Source organism: Muntiacus reevesi, chromosome 3 (genome assembly GCF_963930625.1).
Source record: "Muntiacus reevesi chromosome 3, mMunRee1.1, whole genome shotgun sequence".
NCBI classification, from domain to species: domain Eukaryota; kingdom Metazoa; phylum Chordata; class Mammalia; order Artiodactyla; family Cervidae; genus Muntiacus; species Muntiacus reevesi.
The window spans coordinates 102,504,894-102,523,673 of record NC_089251.1 but is presented as its reverse complement, the minus strand read 5'-3'; the positions used below and the strand labels follow the sequence as shown (position 1 = coordinate 102,523,673).

Sequence of the window (18,780 nt, the reverse complement as noted above, 5' to 3'; positions counted from 1 at the left end):
ACAGGCAAAGTTTTAATGGAACACACTCCACTCCACTCATCCAGGCCAGCCTTCTCCCTGTGATGGCAGAGTAGAGTAGTCATGACAGAGACAGGCCCAGGAACCTGGAGATAATTACTATTGGGCGCTTTACAAGAAAGGGTTTGCCAGCTCCTGACCTAGTTCATGGGGTCTGCACCTCTGGTTGTTCACAGATCCCTTTGAGAACTGGCTAGGAGCCCCGGACCCAATCTTTGGAGATATGTAAACAAATGTGTACACAAACGTACACACACACACACACAACACACACATGCACACAGTTTCAGGGTTTGAGGACTCCTCGAAGACCATCCATTAATGCCAAGGACAGGTAACAGGCCTTGTTACAGTTCAAGCACTTGGCTTTAAATACACGAGGGGCCTCGGCTCCAGGAAGGGGGTGCGATGGACTCGGGGCGCACAGCAAGTGCCAGCGGGGGGACAGGGGGGAGGGGAGTACCTGCCGCCGGAGCTCCTGCAGCTCCCGCCGCGCCTCCAGCCGCGAGCGCTCCACCTCCTGCAGCCCGGCCCGCAGCTCCCCGGCCTCCTTGCCCACAGCCACCCGAGCCTCCTCCAAGAGCACCAGCTTCTGCTCCTTGTCCTCGTTGGCAAGCTTCAGGCTGGAGGGGGCAGAGGGCAGAGGTGGCCCCAGGTCCTGGGGAGGGTACCCTGAGTGACCCCATATAGCAGCCCTTCTGCCTGGTTTCTGAAGGGGCTCTGGGAGCCTCCTGCCTACAGGTGCCCAGTGCCGCCTGCCAAGCGGTCCTCCCCTGGGCCGGGCCCTCCAGGGACAGGGAGCAGGCCCTCGTCGGGGAGAGGTGGACCAGCAACGCACACTGGCCTCCAGGGTGATGCTGGCAGGTGGGGCCAGGGTCTGGACGCCCCCCACTGGCCACCACCACTTCCCTTCCTGCAGGAAAAGGAAAACCACCTCAAACGAATCAAGTCTGAGCTTGGTCCGAGAGCAGGGACACCCCACCTATATGATTCCCCCAAAGCCCTGGGGGTGGAGTTAGTCCCAGGGATGAGGTTGAGGACCGTGTGGGGCGGGGGTCGGCGAGGGGCGGGGCGGGCAGCCGTGACCCACCTGACCCGCTCGCTCTCTGCTGCCTTCAGGGCCGTGCGCAGCTCCTCGTTGGAGCGCCGCAGGGCCTCACGCTCCCTGGCGCCCTCACTCAGGCTGCGCCGCAGCTCACTCGCCTCCTGGCGCTGGGCCTCGCGGCCGTCCTGGCCCTCCCGCACCTTGCGCTGTGCCTCCAGCAACTCCCGCCGCAGCCCTCCGCGTGCCTCCTCCAGCAGGCGCAGCTGGGTCCGAAGCTCTTCTGCCTGTGAGGACAGCATGTGTCCACGGCCGGGGGCTAGGCCCCCATGGGCTGGGTGGGAGCCCGCCCATCCCTGTTTCCCTGGGCACAGGGCGCCGGCCCCATCCCTCTGCTGCAATTGGGCCTGCAGGTGAGCAGGTTATGATTTGGGGCAAAGCATGCTGGAGTCAAGGGTGCTCTGGCCTGAAAGAATCATCAATCAGGGCTTCCCTGGTGGCTCAGATGGTGAAGAGTCTGCCTGCAACGCGGGAGACCCGGGTTTGATCCCTGTGTCAGGAAGAGCCCCTGGAAAGCACAACGGCTACCCGCTCCAGTGTTCCTGCCTGGAGAATTCCACGGACAGAGGAGCCTGGTGGTCTACAGTCCCTGGGGTTGTAAAGTCAGACACAGCTGAGCAACTAATACCACTGCTACCTAATCATCAATCAAGAGCGCCCTGCGGGACCTCTGTGGTGGCCCAGTGGCTCAGACCCCACACTTGCAGAGGGCACGGGTTGATCCCCAGGTAGAGAAGTTGCCACATCCATGCAACAGAGCCCCCCAAAAGATCAGCCATCCTATGGATCGACCTTAGCACGTTACTGACCAAGGATGTATTAATACAACTTTTGTTACCTGAATACATTGACCAAAGACGTTTCAGTATTCACTTACAAATGGCTGGCCACAGGCATTACTTTCTGCAAAAATCCCCTGGTCAATAATGAGTTAAGAAGGCGGGGACCCCACCAACCTTTCTGTTAGAGCTCAAGCTCCACATATATACAGCAGGCCGCTAATAAATGTTTTCTGCTTCCCGCTCTGCCTTCGTTCCCTTACTCTCAAGGGCACCTTCTGGGGCCCCAGAGGAGTGAGCAGACGGGCGGGCGGCTCACCTCCCGCAGGCAGGACTCCTGCTGGCGGCCCAGGTCCCCAGCCTGCTCCCGCAGCCTATTCACCTCCTGGGCGTGGGCCGCGGAGGCCTCCTCCAGCTCGGCCCGCAGGTCGCGCAGCTCGGACGTCAGAGCATTCACGGTGCTCTAGGACCGACGGCTCCTCAGACTTGGCGCTGTGGTGTCCGCCCCGGCCCTGCCCCCGCCAGCCCGCCCCTGGCTGCAGCTGGGGCCCACTGTCGGCTCCCAGGGCCGCCCCGCACACCGGCCCGTCAGGCCCTCTGTGATCTCCTGACACCCGGCAGGTGCTCTGCACGCAGCTCGTCTCCCTCAGACTAGGGGTTCACAGGGCCCTCTCCCTCCAGTGGGGACCCCCAAGGAAGGGTGACGCCTCCCGCACAGCCTGGAAACTGCCACAGGGCACAGCCACGCCTCCAAGCCCCGGACCCACCCCACCCGAGCCACGCCTCCAAGCCCCGGACCCCGCCCCACCCGAGCCACGCCCCCGCCCCGGGCCCCGCCCCACCCGAGCCACGCCTCCAAGCCCCGGACCCACCCCACCCGAGCTACGCCTCCAAGCCCCGGACCCACCCCACCCGGGCCACGCCTCCAAGCCCCGGACCCACCCCACCCGAGCCACGCCCCCGCCCCGGGCCCCGCCCCACCCGAGCCACGCCTCCAAGCCCCGGACCCACCCCACCCGAGCCACGCCTCCAAGCCCCGGACCCACCCCACCCGGGCCACGCCTCCAAGCCCCAGACCCACCCCACCCGAGCCACGCCCCCACCCCGGGCCCCGCCCCCTGCCTGCCCCCACCACGCCCGGTCCTCTGCCCGCCCCCGGGCCACGCCCCCACACACCCCCCTCCGCCGCCCGGCCCCCGCCCTACCCGGTCCTGCTCCTGGCGGCTCTGGGCGTCCCGCTTCTGCCGCTCCATCTCCAGGGAGATGGCAGCGAGGCTGTGCTGCGTCCCCATCAGCTTCTCGGACAGCGCCGTCTTCTCGGACTCCTTCAGGGACAGGGCCTGGGGAGAGGCGGGAGCAAAGGGCTCAGGGCCCTGGGAGGTCCTGCGCGGATGCTCGGGCCTTCCCCCACCCAGCCCTGGGAACGGTTCCCCGGGGGGCGTGGGGCCAGGGCCACGGCGCAGCCCCAGGAAAGAGCTGTTGCATGTTGTTATGACAGCGGTAACAACCTGTACACGGACACAACTTGGAGATCGCACATCCTGAAGGGCCTTTCATTAGTCCCATTTTACAGATGAGGCTACTGAGGCTCAAAGACGTCAAGTGACCTGCCCCGGGTGACACGGCGGGTGAGAAGAGATGGATGCAGCCTGCCCTGTCTCCATTACGTTACAGGAAGGTCAGCAGTTAGCTCTTTCTGAGGAGGGTCAGCTGCCGCACACAGGCTCTGTGGGGACTGCCTGGAGGCGGTCACGGGGATGCCATGCCTGGCCCAGGGTGGAGGCGGGGTGGGTGCAGGGGGTCAGCTTCTCAGGAACAACACTCATGGTGTCAAGACTGCGGTGGCCACCCGGTAAGCTCCCGCCGTGTGCCAGACCCACCCGCTGGACATGGCGTCTCGGCGACACCTCACAGACGCCCCTTGAGTTCCCACTGTGCGGTGAGGAAACCGAGGCCCGGGAAAGGACTCCTGGCCGCAAGCCGGGGCGGCGAGTGGGTCCAGCCCCCGAGGGGCGGCAGCCGGGGCCCACGCACCTGCTGCTTCTCAGCCTCGGCCAAGAGCAGGCCCTCGTCGCGCTCCTGCTGCAGGGCGGCCATCTCCTCGCTCAGCTCTTCCTTCTCGGCCTCCAGCCGGGCCAGCAGCTCCTCCCGCTCCCGCTGCAGCTGACCCTGCAGGCGAGCCCGCTCTGCGCCCAGCTCCTGCCACGCCGCCTCCTGAGGGCCAGACCCAGGTGCTCGTGACCCACGCGGCCTGGCGGGCAGCCGCTCTCCACCCTCGAGGAGCGGCCGGGCCACGGGGCAGGTGGGGTGGCTGAGAGGAAGGGCTGTGCCAGGGACATGCCGGGCTGTGCAAGCCCCGAGGAGCAGCGGCTAGCAGACTGGGAGGATGGGGGCTGAGTGGAGCAGGGGCAGAGAATATTTCCTGGAGGAAATGAGCAGCAGTCAGTCATGTAGAGAAAAAAGTAAAAGGATCCTGGGCCAGAGTACAACCCCAGAGACAGCTCGGAGGAAGGAGGAAGAAGAACAGGGAAACCGTGATATTTACGGTCCCTGGAGCTCGAATTACAAGGTGGACAGGGAGAAGGCCAGGGCCAGAGCCACAGGCAGCAGTCAGGCCAGACCACACCAGACCAGTGGGCGTTAGGGAGAAGTGATCTGATTCCTAGGGACAGTAGAGGTCTCAAGCCAGGGTGATTAAGGGGCAATCTGAACTTCAGAACACTGGGTTGCTGTGGGTTTCCCCAGTGGCGCTAGTAGTAAAGAACCAATGTGCCAATGCAGGAGATGTAAGAGACCTGGGTTTGATCCTTGGGTCAGGAAGATCCCCTGGAGGAGGGCATGGCAACCCACCCCAGTCTTCTTGCGTGGAGAATCCATGGACAGAGAAGCCTGGCGGGCTGTAGTCCATGAGGTTGCAAAGAATCGGACACAGCTGAAGTGGTTTGGCATGGACACACGCAGAGTGTGGAAGAAGGCCTGGGACTAGGGGTCTGGGCCAGTTGTGAGGACCGAGGAGGCCTGGGTCTGAGAGCCGCAGACCTGCTGACACTAAGAGGCTGAGTCTGGGGGTGCAGGGGGAGGGAGGGCGGGCGTGGAGTCTGGCCGCCAGGACTGGGTGGGTGAGACCCACAGGCAGAGCCCCCCCGGGGCCCGAGGGGGACGCCTGGCCCCGCACTCGTCCTAACAGCTGTGAAGACTGCCTGCCTAAAACGCGGTGCCACCCCTGCTGGGAAGGGGGGCTCCATCCACCCAAATCCAAGAAGATGGGGTGCATGGGCCGCTGGCGGAGGGGGCCACAGCGCAAACCCTCTGTTAGAGGCAGCCCAGTCCAAGATGGGTGACGCAGGACCCTGCCCAGAGGCCCGCCTGGGAGTGTTTCAGCGCAGAGACCACCACAACAGCACCCATGAAGCGCCTGCTCTGTGTGAAGCCCTTCATGTAGTTCAGCTGGCCAAAAAGTTCGTTCAGGTGTGCCACACCATCCCGAGCAAGTTTTTTGGCCAGCCTCAGACTGTCACCATCCCCCATGGTTACGCTGAGGATGTGAAGGCAGAGACCTCTGGTAACAAAAGCAGCAGGTGGCCAAGATCTAAGCCTGAGCAATACAGCTCCAGAGCCAGTGTTCTTAGAAACTTCCGTTCTGTCCTTTCAGTGACCTGGGCCCTCACCTTCCTATGTACTCTGGTGCCCAGAATTTACTTTCAAATGCAAATAGCACTTCTTCGAAAATTAAAGTGCTTTCCTGCTATACATTAGGTCAGCATTTTCCAAACATGTCTGTGGACCTCCTGCCTTGGGTCACTAGGGCTAGAGCAGACTGGGGCCTGGGAATCTGCATGGTTGATAAGAAGGGGCCCCTGATGGATCCTCCCAGCTGCCCCCAGGGCTTCTGAAACGCAGCTGAAGTTCCATTTTACAGATTTGGAGACTGAGGCAAGAGTGAGAAGGCTGACTTGCCTGAGGTCACAGAGGAGCTAAAGCCAGTGGTTCAGAGCCACCCCCCACCCAGCCCACCCCAAGCCAGGGGCCCGAACCTTCTCTCGCTGGAGTCGCTGTAGGTCCTCCTCGTGGGCTGCCCGCTGCTCCCGCAGAGAGGCCTGGGCCTCCCGCTCAGCCTGCAGCAGCTTCTGGGCCGTCAGCTCCTTGTCCAGAGCAGCCTTCTCCTCTGTGGCTGCCATCTGCTGCCGCAGGCCCGCCAGCTCCCCTGCACAGGAGAGATGGGATGGAGTCAGGTTTGGAGGGGAACTCCCCAGTGGGCCAGCAGACTCAGGCCAGGGGAGACACAGGGGCAAAGTCCCAGAGGGGAAAGCGTCCCTCTGGTATCAAGGCTGAGTTCCCTTAGAGAACCTCCTTGCCCTCTCTAGGCCCCATCGGCTGCTGCATGGGCCCAGTGGCCCTACTGACCTGGAATGGCATCAAAACGGGGAGGACGCAAACATATGGCAACCCCCGTCACTGAGTGCTTACTCTGGTGGGCACCTGGCAGGCATATCACAGCTTCACATCACAACTAGGCGGCTTACCCCCGACTCCCAGATGAGGATAGGGAGGCTCAGAGGAGACAGGTGACCTCCCAAGGCAGCGCAGCTTTCCATAAGACGCCACCTTTAATGACCGACTGCCATACTATCCTTGAAGGACTGTCAGCGCTAATGAAAATGACCGTGATGAGGGTGCACCCCACTCTGGACAATCTAAAAACCATCTTGGGGGCTGGAGGTCCGCCAGGGTCTGTCGGCATTTCCCTTCTTGAGGTGCTCAGTAAATGTTTGTTGAGCGAGAAAAAACCCTGAGTTCAGAGACTGGGGGCAGTGAAAGTCATCATGAAAGCAGCCAACGGTGGCTCCACAGAGTTCAGGGCTCTCTGAGGGTCCTGGTGACGATAAACAGCAGGCATCATGCCAAGGCCATGCTTCCCTCACCTCGTCTTAGTGAAGTCTCAGGAGGTGGGGCTCCTCATTTCTAACTGTCAGATGAGGAGCCCGCAGCCCAGAAAGAGGAAGGGCTGGGAGCCAGGTCAGCCGAAGCCAAGGATCCCAACTTCAGGGAGAGCCCAGAACTCTACGGGGTACAGTCTGGGTTAGAGCCTGCTGTTCCCCGACCCTTGCCCCAGGCCTGCCTACCGGTCAGGGCCTCCTTGGCCAGCAGCAGGGCCCGCCCGTCTGCCTCCAGTTGCTCCCGCCGGGACTCGAGCTGCGCCAGCTGCCTCTGCACCTCAAACAGGCTGCTCTCCAGGGCTTCCTTCTCCAAGCTGCAGCACATGCAATACCTGAGGCCTGAGCCCCCTGGGCCCCAGCGGATTCCAGGGCGTGGCCAGGCAGGGCCAGGTGCCAGCCTACCTGCCCAGCCAGGTCCACGCTCCCTGGGGAAGCCTGAGCCCTGGCTCCTAAGTAACTGCCCCTGTGGGCCAATGCGTGGGTGGGGCTGGTCAACGGGCAACCCTGGCTGATCCCCCCCCAGGGTGGGTACCCCCAGCAGACCGGGCAGAGCCTGAGGCCTTACCGCAGGCGTGCGGCCTCCTCCAACAGGGCCCGGCCTTCACGCTCAGCAGCCGCCAGCTGCACCGCCAGGCTGGCCCGCTCCTTGGCCAGCGCCTCCTTCTCCCGTGTCGCCTGCTCCAGCGCCTCCGTCTGCCGCTGTGTCTCCTGTCGGGCCTGCTCCAGCTGCTGCTCCCGCTCGCTCAGCTGCCGGGAGAGCTGGCCCCCACCAGGTGCAGTGAGCGCCACCCCTGGGGTCTCCCCTGCTCATCCTGAAGCAGCCCAGCCCCGAGCCTGACCCAGCCCCGAGCCTGACCCAGCCCCGGCCTGGCAGGCAGGAGACCAGGCTCAAGCCCAGGGTCTACCCTGACGCGCTGTGTTTATTTGGACAAATCACAGCCTTCTCTGGACCTGCAGTGCACACCGCATGCAAACCTGAAGGTCCTCACTCAGTCTGGGCAGTAATCAAACCCTTGCTTGTTGTACCCACAAAATGTCCAGAGATGAATACATAGAACAGATCAAAGGAGAGCTGCCTTGCAGGCCTCAAGAGAGGGAACTGGGACCCTGGCTCCCTGCACCTTGTGGTCTGTTTGCTAGCGACCCCTTCCAGGAAGCCAGGCTCTCTGGGACAGATACCTTAAGGTTCCTTACAGCTGTGGTTTCCCAGCATGTCTAAGATTCCAGTTCTGAACTTCTCTACCAATTATTCTATCTTTACTAAATGGTGACTCATTTCTCCAAGTGTTTACACGGTGCACTCTTCAGAACAACCCTCTGGGATAAGAACTATCACCCCTGTGTTGCAGATGGGGCCACCGAGGCATGGGGGCTTTGGGGAGCTTGCTCCAGGTCCGAGCTTGCAGAGCCAGGGCTGGATTTCAGCTGGGAATCAGGCTCCAGCGCCTGTGACTTCCAGGGTCTAGAAGCCCTCCAGCGCCGCCCCCCACCCACCTGGGCGAGCTGCTCCTGCAGCCGGCAGCGCTCACGGTGCAGCTCAGGGAGCTGGCGCTCCAGCGCCTCCCGTGCCCGCTCCGCCGCCTGCAGGGAGCCCTCCAGGCCCTGCCGCTCCACCTCCTGCTCCAGCCGCTCCTGCTGCATCCGCTCCTGCTCCTCCCAAGACGCAGCAGCCGCCTGTTCCACCTGCCGCTGCTGGCCCAGCAAGACTGCCTTCTCCTCCTCCAGCTGCGGGTCAGGTGGGGCTGAGAGCAGGGGCAAGCCCAGCCCTCATCCCGGGAGGGGGCCCACCCATCAATCACCCCCACCGGGCGGGGAGGGGAGGTTCCCGAGGGCCAAGCGCAGGGCTGGAGGTCATCAGACCACTGGGGAGGAGATGCAGGGCCTGCGGACCTTCTTTTCCGCCAGACCACGAGAGAGGAGACAGATGGAGTCAAGAAACAGAACAAGACAGAGGGACGGAGGTGTTCAAGGAGAGGTGGGCTGGGCCTGGGGACGCCTCTGTGGGGTCTCTGAGGAGCGGGGGGCGGGGGCGAGGCAGGAGGGTCCGCCGGACCACGACATACCTGGGCGACGAGGCGGTTCAGAGCCAGCTTGTCCTGCACCAGACCCTCGTTCAGGGCGCTCAGCTTGGACAAGGCGTCCCGCAGAGAGGCCTCCTCCGCCCTCAGCTTGGTCATGGAGAGCTCGAGTGCCACACGGCCGGCCTCTGCCTGCAGGGTTGGGACCAGCGGCCCGACAGTCAGGCAGAGAGAGGGGGGAAGAGACTCAAGGGACATGGAGATGCGGAAGGATGAGGAGAAAGGCAGAGAGATGGGCGGGGGGAGACAAGGCCTTCAGACAGGGCGGGGACCTGAGGAGAGAGACACAACACGAGCCGGAAAGAATCCCTGCAGACGGTCTGCTGTCTGCGCAGAGCTGCGCAAGGGCCGATGAAGCTTGCTCCTGCCACGGGGCACGCCCACGGTCAGAGGGTACCCGCATGGCATTGAGGGTGGGCCTGCTCGGGGCCTGGACCACAGGGAGTGGGACACGCAGCAACCAGGAACTGTGCCCCCAGCCCTCACAGACCCCAGGACCTGTGCCCAGAGATGGGGCTGGACGACCTGAGCCACAGGCCCTGCCCCAGAAGCATCTGGAAAAGCAGAGGTGTGACCAGGCCTGGAGGGCAGTTCAGGGATCAGAGGTCCATTTATGGTCCAGGTCAGAGGTCAGCCTGAGTCCAGGAGGAGGGGGTCAGTCTGTGGCCAGAGGGAGGAGGCCTGGGGCCCAGGGCAGAGGGGGGCTTGTGGCAGGGTGGCAAATGGGGACCCACCTTGGCCAGCGCCTCGGCCACCTCAGCCTTCTCGGCCTGCAGCATGTCCCGCTGCAGCGTGGCACTGCTCAGCGCCTCCCGCACCTCCACCAGCTCCTTTGCCAGCCCTGAACGAATCCCGTCCAGCTGCTCCATCTGTCTGTGGCTGTGGGCAGAGGGCAGGGGGTGCCCCAGGTCACTCCCCTCAGCCTCCCACAGCCAGGCATGCTATAGCAGCGAGAGCCAGGCCTGAGGCAGGAGCCTCACCCACAGGGCAGCCAAGCCCACAGTGGCTCTGAACCTCAGTTTTCACATCTGCAAAATGGGGTAACACTCACCTCATGAAGTTGTTAAAAGGACATGTGTCCTATTGTAACCTGACATACATCCCCAAGGGCCTTCAGAAACAAGGATAATATCCACTGCCACAACGTACTAAACATCACTGTTACTTATGCCTCAGAGAGATAAATGAACAGTACAGTGGTTAAGAGGTTAACTCTGAAGCCCCAGTGATTGGGTTCAAATCCTGGCTCTTCTATTAACTAGCTGTGTGACTTTGGGCAAGTTAAATGACCTATCTGTGCTTCAGTTTCACTGTTGATAAGATGGAGCTAATAACACCCCCTATAATCACAGAGTTATTATGAAGGTGAAATAAGAGAATCTAAATGCTTAAAATAGTGTCTGGTACTTCGTAATGTTAGTATTAGTCTTATTATTATAATTTTAAATTTTAAAATAATATTAATATTATTAAAATAATAGTTACATATAAAATATTACATTTTAATTAAATAATAAGGATGACAGAGGATGAGATGGTTGGATGGCATCACGAACTCAATGGACCTGAGTTTGGATAAACTCTGGGAGTTGGTGATGGACAGGGAGGCCTGGCGTGCTGCAGTTCATGGGGTTGCAGAGTCGGACATGACTGAGCAACTGAACTGAACTGAATGTTATATATTACTTTATATTATATATGAAGCTATATATAACTGCTATATTAATGTTACATATAAATGTTATACGTATAGCTAATATAATTACAAGGAGGCGCGTGCTGCAGTCCATGGGGTCGCAGAGAGTCAGACACTTGGCTGACCGAACAACAAAGTGACTCCTGTTTCATTAGTCATCATCATTATCCACACTCTACCTCCTACCAGCTCTCTGATCTCTGGGAGACGACTCTACCTGCCCGAGCCCCAGTTTCCTGTAGGGTCTGGCTAGAAGACCCTACAGCAGAGGGGTGCAGGGAGGAGATCCAGCACACAGTCAGTGCTCCCGAGCCCCCAGGGACAGCCAGGGCCCCGGGGCCCAGCCGAGCGGCCCTGGCAGAGAGCCAGAAGCGACTTGCCTGCGCTCGAGCTCCCTGCGTGTCCGAGTGTGGTCTTGCACTGTGTCCTCCCGCTCTTCCTCCAGCTGGTCCCGCTGGTGCCGCAGTTCCTCCTGGGCCGCCTGCAGCTTCTCCCACTCCTGCCGTAGCTCCTCGGCCTGCTGCTTGGCCGCCTGCAGGCTGTGGGCCAGGCTGTCCTTCTCCCTGCAGGATGAAAGGAAGGGGAGCTGGAGGGGTTGCCAGGGCCCCTTCCACCGGGGAGGATGGCCACACTACTGTCCTAGCCAGAAGCCACAGACTGCCGCCTTCAGAGGTCCATGCCTCCAGGAAGCACTCCTGCCCCTGCACGTGGCCCACTCATCTCATCCATGTCTCCCTGGAGCTGACTCTTTCCAGCAAAGAGAATCCAGATGTCCTTCTTCCCCATCCAGCCCACTTGGAGGCCCAGAGGAATGGGTGGAAGCCTTGCCATCGGGTGAAAAGGCCAGGCCAGGCTCCTGAGACATGTAGACACTGTTGCCACCAGCTCTGCTAGTCCACCTAGCCAGGAAAGGCCCCCTTACAGCACCCATGCCCTTTAACTCTGGGAGGCCCAACAGAGTTGGGTGTGTCCAGATCCCACAGGGTATGCTGCCCAGGCCAGCAGCACGGGTAGCCAGGGCAAGGGAGGGAAGAGCCTCCGTCCAAGACTGGAGTTTCTGGTTTAGGGCTGATGGCTGTCACATCCTCCAGTGTCAACTCCCCTTTGCTCAAAATGGCAACCTGTAAGTACACTAGGTACGAAGGCTCGCAGTAGGCAGATGAAAACATAACAATGTGAAATTGAGAAAAACAGAATGCAAAATGAGGCACTTCTTAAGAATACAACTACATCAAAGCACCGAGGGCATGGGAAGCACTGGTTTTGCTGTCAGATGGACCAGGATCCCATCTCCTCCCCCAGCGACACTGCTGTGTGGCCTTGGGCAAGTCTCTCGGCCTCAAGACGGTAATGGTGAGCTGCATGGTTTGACAGGAAGACTGAGACTACACACAGGAAGGACCTGCAAGAGCCTGGCACACAGGAGGTGTACGGGGACGCTTGCAAACTGTCAGGAAACGCGACGGAAAGGAAAGCCAAGATATTGACAGGGTCAAGATGGGTGGGGGCGGAAGGCTGTGAAGAGGTTTCCCCTTTTTATTTCCCTCCATTTCAACCTTTTTATTATAAAGTTGCATTTAAAAAGAAAAAAAAAAAAACAAGAACAAAAAATCAAAAACAACAGGCAGCCAAAAATGGATAATTTCTTGTCTCTGAAATCCCCAAGAAACAGAGTCTAGAATGACACTGCCAATACGGCTCTTGGGGCTGATGGAAATGTTTCACAGTCACACGCGCACTTGAAACGAGGCTAATCCAACTGCAGGACTGAATGTTTACTTTTGTAAATGTTGACATATTTGAACAGACACACATGGCCAGTTACGACCATATTAGTGCAAATCCAGCACGCACACGCTAACTCATCCCCAGGGCTGGGCGCCCCACCTCTGGCCCCCGGCACCTGTTCAGGAGGTCGACAGCGCTGCGCAGGCGCTGGGCTTCCCGCTGCGCGTCCTCCCGGGCCCGGGCGGCCCCGTCTGTCTCGTCACGCAGACGCTGCAGCTGCTCCTCCAGGGCACGGCGCTCACCCTCACTGTCACTAAGCTGCTTCCGCAGGGTGCCCAGCAAGTCCTGGCTGGCCTCATAGCGCCCCCGCATGTCCTGTGGCAGAATCACTGAGTCCAGGGAAGCCCTTGCTCTCAGCAGGATGTACACCAGCCTGTGCTGGGACCCAGGCCTGTGTCCATCCCCGGGCGGCAAAGTGGAGCGAAGCCCACAGACTCAGTTTCCACTCCCCTGCACGGGGCCCTCCCACCCTTCTGACACCTCTGCCAGGTCTCTGAACCTCCACCTCCTGGGGCCCCAGGCAACTCCTACCCAAGTCTCCCAAACACCAAGCACACTTCTTTCCCCACCCCGCGTCTGACGCCCTCGCCCAAGGCTCTCTGGCTTGGTCTATGTGGGCACTCGTCTTCCCCTCTACACCAGGACTCTAGCTCCCCCCTGGCTCCGCCCCCAGCAGCTCAAGCCCTCCCATACCAGGACTCTAGCTCCCCCAGGCTCCGCCCCCAGCGGCTCAAGCTCCTCCCATACTGGGACTCTAGCCACCTCCCCCAGGCTCTGCCCCCAGCGGCTCAAGTCCCTCCCACACCAGGACTCTAGCTCCCCCCCCCCAGGCTCCGCCCCCAGCGGCTCAAGCCCCTCCCACACCAGGACTCTAGCTGCCCCCAGGCTCCACTCCCAGCGGCTCAAGCCCCTCCCATACTGGGACTCTAGCTCCTCCCCAGGCTCTGCCCCCAGCAGCTCAAGCCCCTCCCACTCTAGACGCAGAGAGCTTGGCCACCTCAAAGTCCCGGCTGTCTGCACTCTCCCCAGGCTCTGGCTCTCCCTAGGGTTCCCTAGGGTGCTCAGACTCAACCCACGGAGGCCCCAGCCCCGCCTCCGGGCTGGAGCCCCAGCGGAGGACGCTCAAGCCCCGTCCCACCTGGACCTGCAGCTGGCGCTTGTGCAGAGCCGAGTGGATGAGGGCCAGCGTGGAGGAGTCCGAGCAGGCAGGGGATGGGCCTCGGCGCGGGGAGCGGCCGCGACCAGGCGAGGGCCGCCTCGGCGGGGACGGGGTCCGGGCCCCCGAGAGCCCCCGCAGGCTGCCGTCCAAGGTGTCCGCTGTGCGCTCCGAGCCACTTAACTGGACGCCGCTGTCCGTGTCCGAGAGGACGGCCTGGGGGCGGGTCAGAGAGTGGGAGAGGGGAGCTGCGCGTTAGTGGGGCGCAGCGTGGCCACTGGAGTCCTGGCATCCAGCTTCACCCCAGACTCCGCAGCACACCCTAGGCCCCCTCCCCAAAAGGCTTCTTGATCACAGCCCTCAGCCCACCGGGACGCCTTCCATTTACTGGGAAGACACCACAGAGCCTTTCTCAGATGGGCAGGGAACCGGCAGTGCCTCCTCTCCAGGCAGAGTTTGAGCTGAGCCATTTATTAATAGAAGGGGTGTTAGACAGCAGGGAGGGCTCCAGCGTCCTCAACAGCTTGCAGTTCAGGTCAGGACCACCTGCCCTGGCCCTGCCCAGGCCCCCACCAGTGCTGGCCTGGCTCCAACCTGTGCCATGTCCCTCAGGGTCTGCTGCAGCCCCTCTCCTTCCTCTGTCTCCAGGGCTGCCTGCTCCTGGAGCCGCAGGGATTCCTGGAGCGGTGTTGGGGAGACAAAGAAAGAGTGGTCAGGGTCTCTGCCCTAGTCAGAAACTCCACAGTCTCCCTACCCGGACCACTGCCTATCAGGGCGCCTCGAAGGCCATGCCCAGAGGCCAACGGCTTGGGAGACCCCACAGCGGCACCAGCGCCCTCACTGAACCGACCAGGCCCCGACAGGTACAGTGTCTGCCCCAGGCCACACAGCCTACTGGAAGAGAGCTGGACATGGAATCCAGGCTAGACCTCACACAGGATGACCAACCCAGGCAGTACCCATGAGGGGTGTCCCTCTGGTGGGGAGGCAGCTGAGTTCCAACAGAAAGAGCCCTGGGCTAGCAGGGCATAGGCATGAGTTCCAGTCCTGACTCGTCAGCATCATGGCTCTGAGACACTGGACAAGTATTTTCTCTTGGGCCTCAGCTTCCTCATCTGTATAATGGGGATCATGCTACAGAACAGCTGAGAGGATGAAATAGAATAAAGGAAGTGAATGTGCTAACCACTACGGCTGGCACATACTAGGTGCTCACATTAAAGCTGGCACACACTAGGTGCTCAGTTAATGAGGGGAGACGCTGATTCTGAGTGGGATGCCCAAGCAACCCAGCCCTCAGCCTGTGTCCAGTCCCTCCCGTCCCACCCCGCGTCTCACCAGGGCCTCAAGCTTCTCACTGAGGGCTTTGTTGAGCTGGTCCTTCTCCAGATTCTGGTCCTGAAGGCGCTCCACTGTGAGAGCCAACTCAGACACTCTGGAGGTGGGGGACCACACAGGTGAACAGGAGACCCACCCAGCTTCTCCTCAAACCCCCAGCTCCCCCAAACCTGAGGCAGGGACACTAGGGTTTGCCTCCCTTGCTGTGTGACCTGGAGCAAGTCCGTCTCTCCTCTGGGCTGCAGACTTCTCATCTCTGAATGAGAATGAGGTGCCAGGCACTTCATCTCACGGGGAAGCACTCTGGGACCTGCCTAGATCTCAGGAGTAGAGTGCGGCTGGGCGCCAAGCCACTCATCGTGTCTGACTGCGATCCTGTGGACTGTTGTCCGCCAGGCTCCTCTGTCCATGGGACTCTCCAGGCAAGAAGACTGGAGTGGGTCCCAGGCCCTCCTCCAGGAGGAGGAGGGGTCTTCCTGGTCAGGGCATCTTCCTGACCCAGTGATCGAACCCGCCTCTCTTACATCTCCTGCACTGGCAGATGGGTTCTTTACCACTGGGAGCAGAGGCTGAACTGCAAGCATGAAATTCAACCTGGGGCAAGAGCCCTCTGAACCTCCATCTTCCCCTCTGCCAAACGGAGGGCCTGGGGAGACTGGCCAAGCGCACACAGGGGAAGGGCCCATCACTGGTGAACAGACACCCCTCTGCCCCAGACCCCCGGCCGTCCGCTCCAGCAAGGCCTGCCTCAAGCGGTGCCTCCGGGAACCCACCTGGCACTGAGGCTGGCCTTGTCGAGGTTGCTCTGCAGCTGCTGCCGGGCCAGCTCCTGCTCCTGCAGCTGCTTGCTCCGCAGCTGCTCCTCCAGCAGGGCCTGCTTCTCCAGGGCCGCCTCGGCCTGGCTCTCAGCCAGCTGCAGTCCCGCGCTCAGCCCCAGGCCCGCCTCCTGGATGGCTCGGGAGGTGCGGGCCAGCTCTCCCCCCAGCTGCAGCAGGTCCCTGGTGGAGAGGACAAAGAACGGGGGTCGGATGGGGGGTGGACTTCCAAGTGTAAATTATAATGACAATGGGGGCTTCCCTGGTGGCTCAGTGGTAAAGAATCCAGCTGCCAATGCAGGAGACAGGGGTTCGATCCCTGATCCGGGAAGATCCCACGTGCCGTGGAAAAACTAAGCCCGGGAGCTGCAATCACTGAAACCCAAGCGCCCAAGAGCCTGTGCTCTGCAACCAGAAAAGCCACCGCATGAGAAGCCCACGCGCCAAAATGAGGGAGTGGCCCCCACCTACTGCAGAGAAAAGCCCTCACGGCAACAACCCAGCACAGCCAAAAATAAATAAATAAATAAATATTGTTTTTCAAAAAAGCAGTGGAGGAAGCCAGGGGAGAGGGAGACATGTACAGTCTGCTGTATTTGCTTTTATCAAATGTGCCTCAGTGTCTGGGTCGAAGGTGGGAGGGACTTGTTGCAGTACACCTTTTGAAATTTGAACCTTGGGCTTATATGAATTCTTCAAAAGCAAGGTGCTAAAATGTTAAATGCTAATTTAAAATAATACATACTTAAAAATATATCAAATAGGTTAAATTCTTCCCTTTTCTGAATGAACTGTACCACTGGGTATCAAATGGTAAGAAGAGAAAGTGCCTTATTATAGAAGAATTCCAGCTAATACATGACGCAGTGACAGAATGAGACCATCACGATTCTGCAATCTCTGAAGAATGTCTGGACCTTGGCATCGAGTGTCAAGGGCGGCCAACACACAAAAAGAGAGGCTCCTGATGGCAGGGTACACAGCATTATGAAAAAGTTGTGTCAAAACACAACAACCCGAACCTGAATCTGATGAAGCCTTAAATCCAACATCCAATTTACAAGAAATACAGGGGACAAAGGTGTTAAAGAACACCACAGAATCCAGACTGTGGAAATCTCTGAGGACAACTGTCCCAGTTTCTGTAACAAATAAAATATTCGACTTAAAAGACAAATCAGCAAATCACACTTTGTGAACATCTGTGGATCCCAATTCAAACAATTTTAAAGGCAGAAATCAAAGTAAAACCATCTGTGATACTGATGAATCAATTGGAAATCTGGATACTGAGCGAATATGAGAGATCTCACCCAAAGGTCATTACTTAAATGCTTAAAGCACAAAAGGAGACAGACTGGTCTGCCTGCCTCTGGGCTCTCCCCACAGCCTCACCTGCTCAAAGAGCAAGTAGGAAGGGACTTCCCCGGTGGTCCAGTTCTTAGGACTCCACACTTCCAGTGCAGGGGGCACAGGTTTGATCCCTGGTTGGGGAACTAAGATGCCACAAGTTGTGTGTGGTGGAGGTGGGCGGGGGCAGAAGGGACCTGTGAGGCTCTTTTCCAACCTGACCTCCCACTCACTTGCCTTCTCCTTCAGCTCCACTGTCTGCCACTTTCTCCCACCTCCAAGCCTTTGCTCCTGCTGCTCCCTCTCCCTGGCAGGGCCTCAGCTCTGCTAGTTAAAACTCTACCTATCCTTTGGGGTCAGTGCAAATTCCATCTTCCCTATGAAGCATTTTTCCGGCCTCCCAACCCCTTCCCTTGGGGGCTTCCCTCATAGCTCAGTTGGTAAAGAATCCGCCTGCAGTGCAGGAGACCCAGGTTCAATTCCTGGGGTTTCGAAGACCCCCCTGGAGAAGCGATAGGCTGCCCACTCCAGTATTCTTGGGCTTCCCTGGTGGCTCAGTTGGTAAAGAATCCACCTGCAATGCGGGAGACCTAGGTCCAATCCCTGGGTTGGGAAGATCCCCTGGAGCAGGGAAAGGCTGCCCACTCCAGTGTTCTGGCCTGGGGAGTTCCGTGGACCTCACAGTCCGTGGGGTGACAAAGAGTCAGACGCCACTGAGCAACTTTCACTTTCACAGCCCCTTCCGTCCTTCTGAGCATCTGGGACGTCCTTTCTGCTCCACTTTCATGTCACTGACCACTCACTTCCTCAATCTAGAGACTGCAAGGTCCTTTGTTTCTATTTTTCAATTTTCTGGCTGCACACAGCTTGTGGGATCTTAGTTCCCTGACCAGAGATTGAACCTGGACCCTCAGCAGTGAAAACACAGAGTCCTAACCACTGGACTGCCAGGGAATTCCCTGAAGGTTGCAAGGTCCTCGGCAGTAGACACTGAATAGTCTAGTGGACTAAAAACAGGCTGATAAACCCTGACCAGCCTCTTTCCTACGGCTCTGTGATCTGTGAAAAGTCACTCTCTCTGAGCCTCAATGTCCTCCCCTGACAAGTGAGGACTATTACAGCTCCTACCTCACAGGAACACTGGGGATATGAAATGAAATAAAAGGCACAGGGAGCCTAGCTAGAAGCAAGTATCTAGTAAATGTCTACTAGTTACTAGTAATGACTGTGCTGTGCTTAGCCGCTCCATCGTGTCCGACGCTTATGACCCCACGGACTGCAGCCCGCCAGGCTCCTCTGTCCTTGGGGATTCTCCAGGCAAGAATACTGGAGTGGACTGCCATGGCCTCCTCCAGGGTACTAGCAGTGACTAGGAAACGGTAAATTTAGTAAACACTAAAATAGTTTTTAGTTTAGTAAAATGTTTACTAAACTAAAAAAAATTAGTTTTTTACTAAAAATTATTAAAACTACTAAAAAAATAAGTTTTTAGTTTAGTAAAATATGACTATTTAGTCACAAACAGTCAGTTTAGTAAACACATTAGGCAAATACGAAATGACTGCCCTGATCTGGTAAGAGTTAATTATCACTAGGTGCCTCTGCCTCTCCGCAGGGCAGGCACACAGCAGGCGGGTCAGGTGGGACCGAAGCCCACCTGGGCGGAGTGATCAAGAGCAGGGCTGTTCCCGCTACGGCCTCGCCTCCGCCAGCGCCCCCTCCG

At 59.1% G+C, this 18,780-nt stretch overlaps 1 protein-coding gene across 1 annotated transcript in view; it reads right to left on the bottom strand.

Moving 5' to 3' along the window:
• CROCC (ciliary rootlet coiled-coil, rootletin) overlaps window positions 1-18,780 on the bottom strand; it is a gene marked incomplete at its 5' end in the record, with an annotated part of 51,246 nt that overhangs the window by 18,408 nt on the left and 14,058 nt on the right. The window contains 17 exons of the mRNA XM_065928885.1: window positions 482-641; window positions 1,109-1,347; window positions 2,219-2,362; window positions 3,105-3,239; window positions 3,934-4,113; window positions 5,934-6,103; window positions 7,023-7,150; window positions 7,402-7,595; window positions 8,331-8,561; window positions 8,900-9,046; window positions 9,649-9,793; window positions 10,991-11,173; window positions 12,514-12,713; window positions 13,537-13,770; window positions 14,149-14,232; window positions 14,893-14,989; window positions 15,666-15,890. Of these exons, the coding sequence (XP_065784957.1) occupies window positions 482-641; window positions 1,109-1,347; window positions 2,219-2,362; window positions 3,105-3,239; window positions 3,934-4,113; window positions 5,934-6,103; window positions 7,023-7,150; window positions 7,402-7,595; window positions 8,331-8,561; window positions 8,900-9,046; window positions 9,649-9,793; window positions 10,991-11,173; window positions 12,514-12,713; window positions 13,537-13,770; window positions 14,149-14,232; window positions 14,893-14,989; window positions 15,666-15,890 (2,896 nt within the window). The remainder of the gene's footprint in view (window positions 1-481; window positions 642-1,108; window positions 1,348-2,218; window positions 2,363-3,104; window positions 3,240-3,933; window positions 4,114-5,933; window positions 6,104-7,022; window positions 7,151-7,401; window positions 7,596-8,330; window positions 8,562-8,899; window positions 9,047-9,648; window positions 9,794-10,990; window positions 11,174-12,513; window positions 12,714-13,536; window positions 13,771-14,148; window positions 14,233-14,892; window positions 14,990-15,665; window positions 15,891-18,780) is intronic.